The sequence below is a fragment of the Hemicordylus capensis genome, chromosome 1, assembly GCF_027244095.1.
Source record: "Hemicordylus capensis ecotype Gifberg chromosome 1, rHemCap1.1.pri, whole genome shotgun sequence".
NCBI classification, from domain to species: domain Eukaryota; kingdom Metazoa; phylum Chordata; class Lepidosauria; order Squamata; family Cordylidae; genus Hemicordylus; species Hemicordylus capensis.
Genome location: NC_069657.1, coordinates 201,245,687 through 201,261,587, shown reverse-complemented (window position 1 = coordinate 201,261,587; position 15,901 = coordinate 201,245,687). Strand labels below are relative to the sequence as shown.

Genomic DNA, 15,901 nt, shown 5'->3' with positions numbered 1-15,901 from the left:
ATGCTTTGGATTACTGGCAATATCCATGCCTCTCAGAAACACTGTATTAAAGACTTCCTGAACCAGGTTTTAAATCTCAGAAATACACGTGTCAAATTGTTTTTACTGCTAGAGTTTTTACAAACAGGAAACTTGTTTTCAAGGACTGCAAAGAGTGTGCTCCGTGTCATGTCACAGCAACACCAAATATTGATACTGGTGCTTGGGAAAGGCCCAATGCACTGGAGCACAAGAGTTTTTCCAGGGCAGAAGGAGATGCAGCGACTGTACAAACCCTAGTACAGTATCTTACTAATTGTAGCAGTGTCCTTTTCATTCCCACCTCCCACAACCCTGTTTTTGCAGAAAGGTATAGGAAATATTCTGAGAGCTTTGAGGGTTTTTTGGAGCAGAGAAGCAGTAAGTGTGGAGTAGAACTGCCAAGCTGTCCCTTGGCCAATGTAAGCAGCTAGAGAGGAAACAGCTATGCACCACATTGGCTGAAGTCCTCACTACTATCAAGTGTTTAACCATATTTTTCCAGAACCCAATAGCCCTGCATCAACTTAAATTATTTCAGGAGTCAAAAATATGCACAAAAATGCTGGATACATGCAGATTTGATGTGGATGTGTGATGTTACATTGCCTTGCCAAAACATATCAGCACAAATATTTGGGACACGTTTCTTGCTAAAAACCTCCTGAATTTTAGATTACACTTCTTTTGCGTCATGGCCAAAAAAAACTTTAAAATATGGCCTGAAAACATTATTTAACACAGAGAAAGGTAGAGAGCCATTACTTACCCTGAACCCTAGGGATAGATGTGAGAATCATAAAAATGTGTTATGATGAAAACAATAGCTTAGGATATATACAGTAAATTACACTTCCAAAAACACTCCTTCTCAATGGAATAAGTTCAAAATACCTGTCTTTCTAAGTCTTGTCCAACAATGCCAGCTTCAACGTGAGCAGTTAAATTTTTCTCATCTACCCAGTGAATCCTATTCTGTAAGAAAACAAAGACAGACTCGTTAAATGGACAATCTGCTTTTTAGTTCTTTAACAAAAGAAGCCGCCAACTCAGTGACTTAGAACAGGGAAGAAACAAACAGAGTTTTCATGTTTTGTCTATTTACAATACTACTACATTCAACTGAATCTGTGCTAATATAAACTATCAACCTGAAGGTTCAGATGTTAGTCAGGAATTCAGATTCATGTAATTAAAGAATTAATCCAAAAACAGTACCAGTCTACTGAAAGTATCTCAGCAAGTCAGGATGCTCCACAAGCTCACTGGGATCAGGGTAGTATGCCAACAACAATATGCTAAGACTACTCTAAATATGTGTCTAATATATTTAAAATGGCAGAAATTATTATTTTTTAAACGCAAAGCCAGTCCTATTAGAGTCAAGACGTTTAAGAACACATATGCTTGTGCCAGTTTTAAATGTTTAACCTTATATTTTATACTAGAGACCCATCTGTCAAACTAATAAAGAGTGCTGCACTATGAATGGAGCCTGGTCAGGTCTGGCCAGCAGTATTCTACTTGTAGGGGTCCCTTGTCCCCAACCAGAAATAACTTACAGAGGTTTAACACACATAGAATCAATTAACAGGTATGGTGAGAGACTCCTTTAGAAATAGCATCTTAATTTGTGTGGCACAAAAAGAGTCTGTTTAAAACACAAAGCACCAAAATCAAGGATGTCACTCACATATGGAATTCAGTGCCATTAAGTTGTATTTTGTCTTCTCAGAACTACGCTATTAAGTGAGAGTAGCATGTTCCACCTTATGCTCATAGACTGGAAGTGGTTAACTACAGCCAGTCCAGGTGGCTGTATTTATTAGTCAATTCGCATAATACAGCCAATGTGGTATGTAATAGTTGGATTGCTGGGATTAAACATGAGAAATCTAGGCTCAGACTCAACTCCAGCTACTAAGTCTAGTAATCACACCACCCCTGATGAGAAAGAATGTGTCCAATCAGAAGTTTTTAATCAAGGAGGAATAAACGTATGCACAATGTTTGGGAAAGCACTAACACATTCAAAGGGTGAGAAGAATAGATAGCTCCCACTTCTGCAAGGTGTTTCTAACTGATTTCCCCTCCCACCGCTGCCTTCCATGCCCTATCCTATATCATTAAAGGGTCCCCCAACCTTCAGTAGCGATTTTTCAGAGTGGCAGTGGTTGGAATGGGTAGGAGGCAGGGAAATTTGTGCAAGCTCTCGCAAGTCAGGAACCAACCCACTTAAAGCAATCTTCCCTCTAACTAAACAGTGTTCTGCCCAAGTATTTCAAGCTTTGTTCCCAGTGTTACATACTTGAAAGTGGTTTTCCACATACCATTTGTGAAGTGTCCAGTGAAACAATAGTTCTTTTCTCATCAGGAGGACACTCAAGAGCACTAGAAACACTTGTTCCTCCTGCAAATGTGGGAAATGCATTCACTTAATTTTAAGTCTTTTACCTTGATGTTCCCCATCAGGGGACCCCATTAAGAAACTCATAAAAGCAATTTTTTAAAAAAATAAGCAAATACTATTTTTTAACTTGACAGTACTTCCAAAAGCAGATTGTGATATAGTAAAGGAGTCTACTCTTCAAAGGAAAAAAGCGAAGAATCCCTCTGGGCACACCCAAGTCCTCAAATGTTCCTAAAGTAGCTCTTTATATCTCAGCCACTGAAAACAAGATTAAAACATTCTTATAAAGATAAACACTGTTAATTAGCTAAATCACTTACCACCAAATGGTATAATACACACATTATGTTTGCAGGCTATTTCCACAATTTTAACTACATCATCATGGCAATCTATAAAAGAAAATATGAAGAAAGAACTAAAGACATTTCAGAATAGCTATTTCTTAGAATATGTTAAGTAGTATTAATAATCCAGCTAATCTCAGCAGAACCTTTAAAACTGATTTTAATACAGTATTAAAAATTAACTAGCAGCTTGTCTTTATTATTATTATTATTATTATTTTACATTTATATCCCGCTCTTCCTCCAAGGAGCCCAGAACAGTGTTTCTCCTCACAACAACCCTGTGAAGTAGGTTAGGCTGAGAGAGAAGTGACTGGCCCAGAGTCACCCAGCTAGTCTCATGGCTGAATGGGGATTTGAACTCGGGTCTCCCCGGTCCTAGCCCAGCACTCTAACCACCACAATCTACAATAATCCAAAACAAAGTCTGTAACATTCCTCAGTCTTTTGAAAGTAATATTTCAGAATGGAAGCAGATTGGGAAAATATCCATCCTCTCAGGGAAAAAATGTATGAAAGCAACAAAATATGTGCAACACTGGTTTATAAAACTAGGCTTGAGCCCCAGCTGTCAGACACATAAGAGATGGAGTTCCAAACAGCTTTATCCTAAAGATACCTAAACCTTTTAGACAACTGGCAAATAAAAGCTGAAAATAGAAAGCATCAGCATTATGGTAAACAAGACAGAGTTTCTAAACCCAGATAATGTGGCCTATGAGTTCTGACCTAAGTTGTTCAGAATGGAGGAAATGCCCTTTCTGCAGTGTGAGGATTTTCACCGGTCCCTGCTGCAACCCCTATGCCACATGCCATTCTGTTCCACAAGTTCACTACAAGAGCAGGCTTTCAAGAGACTCGGGGTTCTTAAAAGGGGCTCTGCACCCTTTTCATACCTCCAAACTATCCAGATCCTCAAGTATTATCCATGGACCTCCACCACATTTATATTATGTATTTTTATAAGCTCCAGTAAAAATGAGAGGCGGGAAATAAATAATCAGGATCATTATTTTCAAGAACTTTATTCTGGCACACCAGGAAATAAATTAAACTCAGTGCAAAGATTTCCCACAGACTGCGGGTTAACAACACCTGCTTTAAAGTCTCATCATTCACATTAATCTGATTGACGGTTAAGGTACACAGAGCAAGCTTCTGCATGCATATCCTGACCTAAACAAGGCTCAAGATAAAAATACAAGTAGAGCTACATTTTCTTTCTGTTTCAGTTGTCTGAAACATACGTTCAAAGCTACCAATTCAGAAATTTCATTTCAAACCTGAAGATTGGTGAATAGTGAAACCAACTTCAGCTTTCTTGAGCAAGTGTATGCATTTACAAATACTGGTCAATAGATTTCGTTCTGGTAGAATGTAAAGCAAGTGGGAAACAAGGGGAATCAGCAGTTGTGTTTCGCAATGGCCTTGTTAACCACACTGCAGAAGCAACATACTCAGCTTCCCAAACTGTACTCTGACCCAAAAGCTGCAAGAGGTTCTGTATTCTGCAGCATCTGCAAATACCTGCCCAACAACAAGAAGAATTTTGCTATTTTGGGTCTTAGGGGTGGGGTGGATTCCCCCCACCCCAACTTTGAAGACTAAGAATATTCTGAAGAGCTTACCTGGCCACACAACTACATCAGGAACCCGTTTAAATATTCCTTCCCTGAGCAAAAATATTTCATGTAGGCAATGACCTGAAGAACAAGAAAAATAAAGTCTTACCAAAGAAGTTTATATTTAAAAACACATTAAAGTCTATAGCTGAGTGTGTGGATTTTAGCTTACCATGAGCTCTGAATACCCTAGCTTCTGCTTCTTGAGAATATGAGATTTTGGCTGCCTGGAGGTCCTGGAGAAATTCTTCATTTGCAGTGGAGGGAGGTACATCACTAACATTTAAGGATGCCTTCAATATAAAACACACACACACCACAATGTTCAGGATACATATTCTGAATCAACTCTCCCGGAGAGAGAGAGAGAAAATGCTTTCAAATATAGCATAGGAAGAACAAGCTTCACTGCATGTCAACAATGTACCTCTCACAGCACCCATTTGTTCTTGGGCTGTGCTTTCCAACTAGGCCAGCATTGCAGACTGCACAAGAACCCAAATGGGAGGGACTAGCACTGGACTGGCTCAATAGAAGAACAGTGTCTCCCCTTCCACATGGAGTTTCTAAAGGACACATTACCTATTGGGAGAAATGACCTGGAGACTAAAACATTATTCTCAGTGGCATCAATTGAAGCAGGTTACACTGAGCACATGGAAAATCAAGGATCAATAGAACTGAAGGTTTTAATTAGCTCTTACAGGTGAACTTCACCATTCGTGGATCCAACATCCGCAGTTTCACGTATCTGCAATTGGATAATTGACACCCAACCTCGGCATACATGGGGGGAAAGGGTTTACAAGGGGTTAATTCCATGTATCCATGGGTTTGGGGTGCCTGGATATAATCTCCAAGATCATTTCCAGCTGGCATTTTGAGGAGAGCCATTTTGTGGCTCGTTTGTTTAAAAAACAAAAACAAAACATGATTTTTCATTTAATTTTGGCCAGGGGGGGCATCGCTGAACACCTGGGGACCCACAGAACACAGTAGGACATACATACACCCTGCCATTTTTAGGGCCCTTTTTCACAGTTTCTGCAGCCTCCAGGAACCTAACCCCCAAGTCCCATTGACTTAATGACTCAAGTATCCACAGTTCTGTTATGAGAGGTTGTAGCGGAAAATGGAACCCCTGCAGATACCAGGGTTTGCCTGTACTTGTATTTATCTAAGCAATTTTCCCTTTACTCTAGTAGAAACTTATGGATAGGCTCATGAGATCTTGAGCTTGTTCCCCAAAACTTCTTCATGTTCTTTTTCTTGTACAACAAGCCTGATTCTCACCTGACATCTGCCCCAAATAGAATTATTGCTGTCATAATACTTACGTTTTATTCTAACAATCCTGTATACAGGGATCCTCAATGTTGGGCCCCCAGATGTTCTTGGACTTCAACTCCCATAATCCCCAGGCACAGTGGCCTTTGGCTGGGGATTATGGGAGTTGAAGTCCAAGAACATCTGGGGGCCCAACGTTGAGGATCCCTGCTGTATAATACTTGGTAATTCACATTATGCCAACTTCTGGACCCCAAACTTCTTGTAGGAAGAGCACACACTTTTCTGAATTATAACTGAAGATATACTTCATTCTTGCAACTGGCATGTAAATGTAAAGTGCACAGCTAACTTTAATCAATACATGGAAAAGAAATTACTAAGTTTCTTTTGTTGAAATTCCAAGCCGGGTCCAAAAGAATCAACCTAAAGCCTCATCCTAATAATATTTCACTTGGTTTCCACCGATTCCAGCGGAATTCACTTGCATACACACATAATTAAGAATTGGACCTAAACTTGGCTTAAAAACCATTAAAGAGACAGAGGTATGTATGTGCACAGGGGATGGGGTTTAAAAGCAGAAACTATACATGACCCTCCCTGATGGAGCAAGGTACTTCCATAAAAATATTTACATTTGTAACTCTTACAAATAGAATTCTAGCACAGTGTATTATGCACTGGCTAATTTTATATAGAGGGGGCAAAAGCAATATGGACATCCCCCTCACTACTTTGAATACTTATGCAGTGGCCATCTTCCCCTGCTCTTTATTCCCACTCTTGTTAAAATGTACCACTTTTACAACACTATGCTGGGTTGAACAGGGATAGTTTTAACACATTTATATATTGTCCAAAACTTATGTCTCTGGGCAATTTACAATAAAACAGTACAAAATAAAATGTTAAAACATTAAAAATAATTTAGAAATGTAACACAATGTTAAAAACTGTAAGTCTAATCAAAAGCCTGGGTGAACAAGTGTTTTAACTGCCTTCTCAAAAGTTATCAGAGTTAACTTATCTCAGCAGGGAGTGCACTCTAAAGCCTGAGAGCAGCAATAAAGAAGGCACGTCCCTGAGTAGCCACTAGAGGAGCCAGTGGCAACTCTAGACGAACCTCTCCAGATGCCATCACAGTTGCTCTCCTCCTGCTAAACACAAGAAAGCCACCACTTTAAAAAGGTGCCTCTTTTGTACCCAAAAAGCTGCTTGTGAGGGTCAGGGAGGACGTGGGATGGGGGTGCCACAGCATGGTATGTGCGCAGGGAAGAATTCTCCCTCTAACTCTAGCCTGAGCCACATCCCATGCCTCTGCTGAGTGACTCTTTAGGATGTTGCAGTGTTGAGGAAGAAGATGGCTTGCAGTTGCATTAAGCCTGTGTGTTGGAAAGCCTGTTTTTGACAAATGCTCTCCCAGCTGGCATCCGTTCCTCAGCCTCTATTACAGTCTTCAGAAAGCAAGTATAAACGCAGCTCTTCACACAGCCTTTTATATGAGAGTACAGTTTTTACTGCTGCACGTTACTTTCTCATATCAGTTTTTACACTTTTAAAGAGAGATATATTATTTTTGTATTTATATTTAATATCTGTATTTTTTTGAATCTTAATTGTGCATTGTTTTAATTATATTGTAAATCACTTTGGGGTTACTTTACTGAAAAGCGGTATAGAAACTGAATAAATAAATAACTAAAAATGCACACACACACACCAGTGCCATGTGTGGGTGAGCACTCTCAGCATGAGCTGCTCTGCACAGTACCTGCCGTTTACAGTGCCGGGGAGGTTTTTCTATGAAATTGGAGCTCATGGGAACAGCTGGCATTCTGACTGGAAGAGACACCTTCCAAAAGGGATATCTGGAAACTGGTTCCTCCCAGTGCTTTAATCATGAGGAAAGTGCTTGGATGAACTAGAGTTCCCAGATGTCCCCCATGCACCTTCCCAGCCATCCCATACCACAACACATACCATGCTGTTGCTTAGCAGAGATCCACAACCCATGGCCTCCCCAAAACTCACAAGCGGCTTTCTGGGAACTTGCAGGAAGGAACTGTAGTGCAGCCAGACACTTGGAGCAAAAAAGAGGCACCTTTTATAGTAGCAGATATTGTGTATTTCAAAGTGGGAGAGCAACTGTTCACCCCAGCACAACATCCCTTCCAGTGGCTATTGTTGGTGTCTCCCTTATATTTCAATTGAGATTTTCTATTTAGATTGTGAGCCCATTTGGGACACAAACTCATTTTCTCATTCCTTTTGCTACGTGAACTGCTTTGAGAACTTTTTTTTTGTTGAATACTAAATATTTTTAAAGAAATACAGTTCAGTGGGAACAACTCTGGCAGAGACTTAGTCACTTCCAGTTAGAACAGATCGTTGTCAACCTGATGAACCAACAGGCTAATTCCATAAAAGGGAGCTCTTCACATGTTCAATTTAACCATATGCAAAGACATTTTAGAAATCACACAGTGAGTTCAAGTTTCAAAACAAATAGGACTTTTTCATGTACTTGCTTACTCTAGGGGTAACTTTGTGCTCCAGATTTCCTCCAAGACTTCTCTCTATCCATTCCTTCAAAAGTGGCAACACCATACCACTTAGCCGGTACCTAGATCCAAAAGTAGCTTAGTCAGTTCTTTTCAGTCTGAAACTTATGCAAACCTGATATCACTTTATTTGTATACATACACAGGTAAATTTCTATATACATGTCTAGAGGAAGTGGGGAAAAGATCCAGCAAATTACAAAGCCATCAGCCTAATATATCCCAGATAAATTGCCAAAAGCCTTAAGGTCAGCCTTACCAAGGAGAACTCAGCATGGCTTCTGCAAAAGGAATTCTCCCAATGTCCAGAATTCTCTTTGTGTGTCTCAAACGTGTAGAGAGAGATCATCTGGTAGGCACATTGTATTCTGACGTTCAAAAGATTTTGCACAAAGCTCTTTGCAACAGATGTTTAGGGTTACCTTAGAGTAAAGGTAAAGCATGCTGTCAAGTCGATTTCGATTCCTGGTGCCCAGAGAGGCCTGTGGTTTTCTTGGGTACAATACAGGAGGGATTTACCATTGCCTCCTCCCACGCAGTATGAGATGATGCCTTTCAGCTTCTTCCTATATCACTACCGCCCAATATAGGTGTTTCCCACAGTCTGGGAAACATACCAGAGGGGATTTGAACTGGCAACCTCTGGAGTGCTAGTCAAGTCATTTCCCTGCTGCACCATTACCAGGGGTTTATTTATATCCTGCCTTCCAGTACACTACTGATCGGGGCAGCTAACAAAAATAAAATAGATACAATAAAAAATTAAATTAAATGCTCGGGGTGGGAGGAGGTCACACAACTTGGGGTTGGTAATGAACAGAGAATGGCTATTACCATCATGCCCTACTAGTGAGGTTCCAAGGATCATCTGGGTTGTCATTGCCAGAGACTATCCCTGTCTCCAGATTAAGATTATTATTATTATTAATAATAATAATAATAATAATAATAATAATTTTAAATTGAAAAGCTGTGGCAGAAAAAGACCAAAATAATCCCAGTGGTCATTGGCGCCCTGGGTGCAGTCCCAAAAGACCTTGAAGAGCACCTCAACACCATAGGGGCCACAGAAATCACCACCAGCCAATTACAAAAAGCAGCTTTACTGGGAACAGCCTATATTTTGTGACGATATCTATAATAACCAACAGCATTGATGATAAAATTCAGCCATCCCAGGTCCTTGGGAAGGACTTGATGTCTGGATAAAACAAACCAGTCAATAACACCTGTCTGACTGTGTAAACAAGAAATAATAATAGTAATAATAATTCAATTTCTATACCGCCCTTCCAAAAATGGCCCAGGGCGGTTTACGAAGAGAAATAACAAATAAGATGGCTCCCTGTCCCCAAAGGGCTCACATTCTAAAAAGAAACATAAGACACACACCAGCAACAGTCACTGGAGGTACTGTGCTGGGGGTGGATAGGGCCAGTTACTCTTCCCCTGCTAAATAAAGAGAATCACCATGGTAAAAGGTACCTCTTTGCCCAGTTAGCAGGGCTCATTATTGCCATTAAAATAATCTTTTCAAGTACAATGTTTACGAGTTCATTGTATTTCTCATTCACAAGTTTCCAGTCTCAAGTTTCTTTAGCTTGATTATCCAAAGTAAATAGGCTGTTATTGGCTCTTGAAGTTCAAAAGCTGAGAAAGAAAAGTGACTAAAAGAGCTCTCAAATACTTTTCGTCCGACACAAAGTTTTTGCCAACTGCAGGAATCTCAATCCAGTTCAACAGCCAGAACATCCTAAGCTAGATGAGATTCAAGCAAAGGGCTCCTTAACAATGTCTCTCCCACCAGTGAACAGAAAAGAAGTTCTGTTCTGCAGAGTTTTCTCCAGCTGCACCTCAGCGACTCAGAGAATGGTGAACAATTTACATTAGAGGAGTGAGGACTGAACTCAGCATGGCTGGGATACAAAATCAAATGTAGGGCTTTGCCAAATCCTCTGTTGCTATTCAGAGTGGAGACAAGGAGAAGGATTAAGGACCCTCTAACTGTTGCTGAAATACAACTCCCATCATCACCAGCCACCGTGGCCAATAGTCAGGGATGATGCAAGTTGTAGTTCAACATCTTCAGGAAGGCCAAAGTTGTGCCACCCAGATCGAGATTCATGCAGAAGATGTGGCCAATGTGCATATGGGAGAAGGGGCACCTTTGAGATAGGGGTTATGCTGGAGGCCCAAGTGAACGTTTCAACTGTTTGCTGCCTAAGTCTGTGGGATGAAATCAAGTCTCAAATACACACTACCACAAGAGACCATGTATAATAGTGTGCATGGTTTTGGTCCGGAGGTTCAGATGGGCGGGGGAGTGTTACTTTAAGCGGGGTGGTGGTGGTAGTACTCCCCCCCGCCGCCGCTCTTCCCCCTCCGGCACTGTTCCTTTGAAAAATCTTCTTGGGGCAGCAGAGTTCCTCCCCGCCGCCCCTGCCCCCATCGTTGTTGCTTAAAGTGCAAAAGAGACGAGCGCTAGTGGCGCGCATGCGCCCTACTCGGCGTGCGCACTCGTCTCTGACGCTGCCGCGCGCGCCGCATATGTGACGTATGCGGCGCGCGCGTGGCAGTGTCAGAGACGAGCGCGCACACCGCGCAGGGCGCATGCGCACCGCTAGTGCTCATCTCTTTTGCACCTTAAGCAACAACGATGGGGGCAGGGGCGGCGGGGAGGAACTCTGCCGCCCCAAGAAGATTTTTCAAAGGAACAGCACCGGAGGGGGAAGAGCGGCGGGGCAGGAGCAAGTACTACCACCCCCCGCTTAAAGTAACAGTCCCCCCCGTGCCGGACGGGGGGACTCCGGACCATGCACACCCCTAACCATGTATGTCTAATCCATGCCAAAAAAAGCCCTTTCTACACACCATGCTATGATCAAGGTAAGAGTTCTAGTGCTTTTGTTACATACAAGCTACTAAAAATTGTTTTAATACAGACAGCCCACATACTTGACACATTGAAAAAACAACGATCTTTCAGTGCTAATGCCTGTTCATATTTACTGTTTTATCCAGTGTTTGCTTTACTTTTCCAAAAACAAGATTATTTTACAGTCTTAATGGTGATTACCTTTTTCCTGTAAATTCTGCTTGTCCCTTCTTATTGAAGACAAATTTTGAGTCATTGTATCCCCATCCATTCCATTTCAAAATTTCTTGCCTTAAAGGAAGTAACACGGTTGGTGAGTTAACAGAAATTGACACATTGCAAACACACTGTCCATTCTGATAAGAGAGCATGAATTAATTTGAAAGATTACATATTCAATATACAAAGCCATATACAGTTGCTGAGTAATTTATAATTATTCATATCAATAATGTCACAAACTAGTGGGAAACACATCAAGAAATCAATTACTTCACATGCACAACAGGTTTCTGTTCAGTCTACACAGCAACTTTAATTACTAGAACACAACAGCATGATTATCCTAGAACACCACAACTCTGTGGTGTTAATCACCCCATTAGATCCAGAAATGTACTTACTGCTATTGCTACCTCCAGGTCAGGGGTGTCCAACTGCAGCCCTCCAGCTGTTTTGTCCTACAACTCCCATCATTCCTGGCTACTGTGACTGGGGGTGATGGCAGCTATAGGCCAAATTCAGCTGGAGGGCTGCAGCTGGACACCCCTGCTCTAGGTGTTTCATGCCTCTAGACAGCATTACTGTGATGCAAGACTTACAACAAGCTCTTAAACCCATGATATTGATCAAATAAGATTAAAAGAGACTAACCAGGGCACCAAGAGAAAGTTTACTAGACAGAGATCTAACAGGAAATACAAACACACACTTGCTGTGGTATGGTCACATACAGCTCCAAGCTCAAAACTTTTCAAAACATCTTAATACCCACTCTATCTCAGAGGTCCACTCTCAAAGGCAAACACCAAAACTTCTGAGATTGCCTAACCAGGTACCCGGAAAGGGGAATGGACTCTCAACAGCCTGCAATTTCCCCTTCACGTCTCTCAAAGTGGGGCTGCTGTAGGATCAGAAACTCACAAATAAGCTCCACTGAACTTACAACCAATCCTCAAGCAATCTGTCACCAATGCTTCTTAACATCTACATGGAACTGTTGGGTGAGGTAATCAGGAGATTTAGTGTAGGGTGTTATCAGTATGCTGATGACACCCACATCTATTTCTCCTTATCAGCATCATCAGGAAATGGCATCCACTCCCTGCTAACTGGGCAAAGAGGCACCTTTTACCGTGGTGACTCTCTTTATTTAGCAGGGAGAGAGTAACTGGCCCTATCCACCCCCAGCACAGTACTTCCAGTGACTGTTGCTGGTGTGTGTGTTATGTTTCTTTTTAGAATGTGAGCCCTTTGGGGACAGGGAGCCATCTTATTTGTTTGTTATTTCTCTTTGTAAACCGCCCTGGGCCATTTTTGGAAGGGCGGTATAGAAATTGAATTATTATTATTATTATTAATAATAAATACCTGCCTATGGGCAGTAATGAGGGATAACAAATTGAAGTTGAATCCAAGCAAGATGGAGGTGCTCATTGTGGGGGATCAGAATTTGAGGGATGAGTTAGATCTTCCTGTGCTGGATGATGTAACACTCCCCCAGAAGGAACAGGTACGCAGTTTGGGAGTGCTCTTGGATCCAGGCCTTACCCTGGTATCTCAGGCGGAGGCTATGGCCAGGAGTGCTTTCCATCAACTTCGGCTGATCCAACAGCTGTGTCCATTCCTTGAAGAGAACCATCTCAAAACAGCTGGTAACCTCCAGGCTTGACTATTGCAATGTGCTCTACATGGGGCTGCCTTTGTGCGGAGTTCGAAAAGCAGTAGCCAGACTGGTCTCTGGGGTAACCAAGAGACACCATATTACGCCTGTTTTAAAACAGTTGCACTGGCTGCTGATAAGTTTCCAGGCAAAATACAAAGTGCTGGTTATTACCTTTAAAGCCCTGAACAGCTTCTGTATGATCCTCACCACATGTTGAGATCACCTGGAGAGGCCCGTCTCCAACTACTACCAGTACGTCTGGTGGTGACTCGGAACCGAGCCTTCTCTGTAGCTGCTCCTGGCCTATGAAATGCACTCCCAGCAGATATCTGCAGTTAAAGCTTGCTGTTGGCCTTTAAGAGTCCCTCCCCACACCAGGAAGTGAGCCACAAAATGGTTCCTCCTGTATCCTCCTTTCTCCTGAAGACAAAATGGCATCCAGAAGTGACCTCTGCGGTAACTTCTGGTCCTCTAGGAACTGCAAAAACATGGATTTTTAACCCATTAGTATCCGCGGATAATGGAAAAGGGTGTCTATTAGACATTCGTGAATAGCAGTTCCACAAATAACGAGGTTCTCCTGTAATACTGAAATAGTGTGCATATGGTCCAAATGAACCGTGCCCGCCCACCCACCAGCAATGCAGTTATGAAAACTGGAAGAGTGTGTCAAGAGAGGAAACAGGATATGCATGCTCACATCCTAAATTGTATTGTAGGTGGGGTCACTGCGTAATTCAAATCAGCTGAGAGGGTTTCATTTCTACAGGTTAGGCAATTTGAAATGTCCTTTATGAAAGGGGAATTTTATTAAACATTGGGGCAGAGGTAAGATCTCTGTGGTAATTTTGTGGTAATCTCTGTGGCAAATCTGTGGTAATTTTGACAATTTATCAAATTTTTGTCACAATTTTTGAAGCTCGATGTTTAAGAAAGGAAAGTGTGTTAAAATTATTTAAGATTCTGTTTAGTATGTTATCATTGCTCTAGTTTGCTCTTCTAGGGCAACACCACCCCTACCCCGGGTTGCCATATTCTGGTTTTCTAAATCCAGGTGCCAAATTTGTAGATTATGTAAATTGGCTTGAAAATAATTTTACACATGCAAATTAGCAGCTGCACTTTCCAGTTGATTTGTATTTGCTCTGGATAACAGCAGCAATAGAAGAACAACAACAAAAAGCACAGCTTTTTAATTAAGGCTGCAATTCTGAACACATTTATTTGAGAGAAGATCTGATTGAAACCAACGGTGCATACTTCCAAGTAGGCCAAGTCCTTAAACATTACAATACACAGCCTTGTAAGCAGGCAGTGATTCGCATCAAAAGCAAGCTATCCTCTCAACTGCCCGAAAGAGATCCCCTCCTGATAACAAACAAGGCAACATCCCTCAGGGGGTTACTACACTTGGAAAAGTGAAACCCTTGCAGCTAACATCTTGTGCTCTTCCTCTCTTAATCCATGTCCAGCAGTTGAGCAGAATAGTGACTGCACATTTTGCTCCTTAACTCCGCTTCTACAAGGTTAGAGCTTAACTTTTTTTAAAAAGAAAAGAAAGCTGAAATCCAGGCAAATCCAGGTGGGCTAAGCAATCCAGGTAAGATGCTTGAAATCTAGGTGAAACCCAGAATCCCGAGGGGCATGGCAACTCTACCCCCACCCGATCATCTTCTACTTGACAGATGAGGCATGGATAGGATGGGTTAAAATGTAACTTTAAATCAGGGTTATACAACTTCAGCCCTCCTGCAGATGTTGGACTATAACTCCCACCCTCCCTGACCATTGCTCACAGTGGCTGGGGATGACAGCAGTTGTAGTCCAACAACAGCTGTAGGGCCAAAGTTGTGCAGCCCTGCTCTAAGCTATAGTTTAGTGCTGTTATAAGCCTCCAGTCTCTGTACTTTCCCCCAACCCCTCTGCATGCAAGACAATATGCAGCATCTGCAGATAAGATGTGTCTAACCTGACAAATCCTAATTTGTTCTCACCTGTTTGTGAACAAACCAGTATACCAAAACCAGGATATCCAGGGCCATCAGATATTTAATATATTTCCTATCTAATATGTCTAGCTTCAAAAATTATGCAGACAGTTTCATTTGTTTAAACCAAGGTTGATTAGAATCCTTTATAAAGGGACAGAATTTTTAGTAATGATCAGGATATTCTAGGTGTAATGGATACTATAATCATTAAATGTTAAAAAAAAATCACTGAGAAACAACAAAGCCGTAGGACTCATCCACAAGATGGCAATATTCACATATATTTGAATGAGGCAGCTAATCAGAAGACTTAAGCATTCCTTGCAGAGCAATACAATGCAAGAAAAAAGTCACTAATACTTTTCAGTCACAAAATAAGAGAACACACTTTATCTCAAGATGCCACCCTACATTCCAATTGCTGCTTTCCTTAATCCCATTCTTCAACTGTCCACTTAAGTACAATGCTTCTTGGGTTCTATTTTTCAGCCTGGCCTCAATGTTTCATGCAGATTGCTCTGCAATCACGACTTCTTTGCCATGGGATGCGATGATGTCCATTGTCCACTAGCTTGGATGGCTTCAAAAGGGGCTTAGACAAATTCATGGAAGACAGGTCTATCAATGGCTATTAGTCTGGTGGCTATGGGCCACCTCCAGCCTCAGAGGCACAATGCCTCTCAATACCAGTTGCAGGGGGGAAAGAGCAAGAGAGAGGGCATGCCTTCACCTCAGAGGCATCTGGTGGGCCACTGTGTGAAACAGGATACTAGACCAGATAGGCCTTGGGCCTGATCCAGCAGAGCTGTTCTTATGACTTCTACCAGCCTGAAGCACATTTCTTCCTGATGCTCCAGAAGACACTTACAGCTTGCATGATAGGATGACTCTTGACATAGTTT

The 15,901-nt window shown here is 41.7% G+C and overlaps 1 protein-coding gene across 2 annotated transcripts in view; it reads right to left on the bottom strand.

Moving 5' to 3' along the window:
- The window catches only part of AGPS (alkylglycerone phosphate synthase), a 103,284-nt gene that overhangs the window by 67,016 nt on the left and 20,367 nt on the right, over positions 1–15,901 (bottom strand). For both annotated transcript variants that reach the window (XM_053268302.1, XM_053268293.1), the window contains exons 2-8: positions 11,325–11,414; positions 8,220–8,310; positions 4,570–4,690; positions 4,404–4,478; positions 2,749–2,820; positions 2,349–2,428; positions 913–993 (exon numbers count right to left, since the gene is read on the bottom strand). In XM_053268302.1, coding sequence (XP_053124277.1) covers positions 913–993; positions 2,349–2,428; positions 2,749–2,820; positions 4,404–4,478; positions 4,570–4,690; positions 8,220–8,310; positions 11,325–11,414 — 610 coding nt within the window. The remainder of the gene's footprint in view (positions 1–912; positions 994–2,348; positions 2,429–2,748; positions 2,821–4,403; positions 4,479–4,569; positions 4,691–8,219; positions 8,311–11,324; positions 11,415–15,901) is intronic.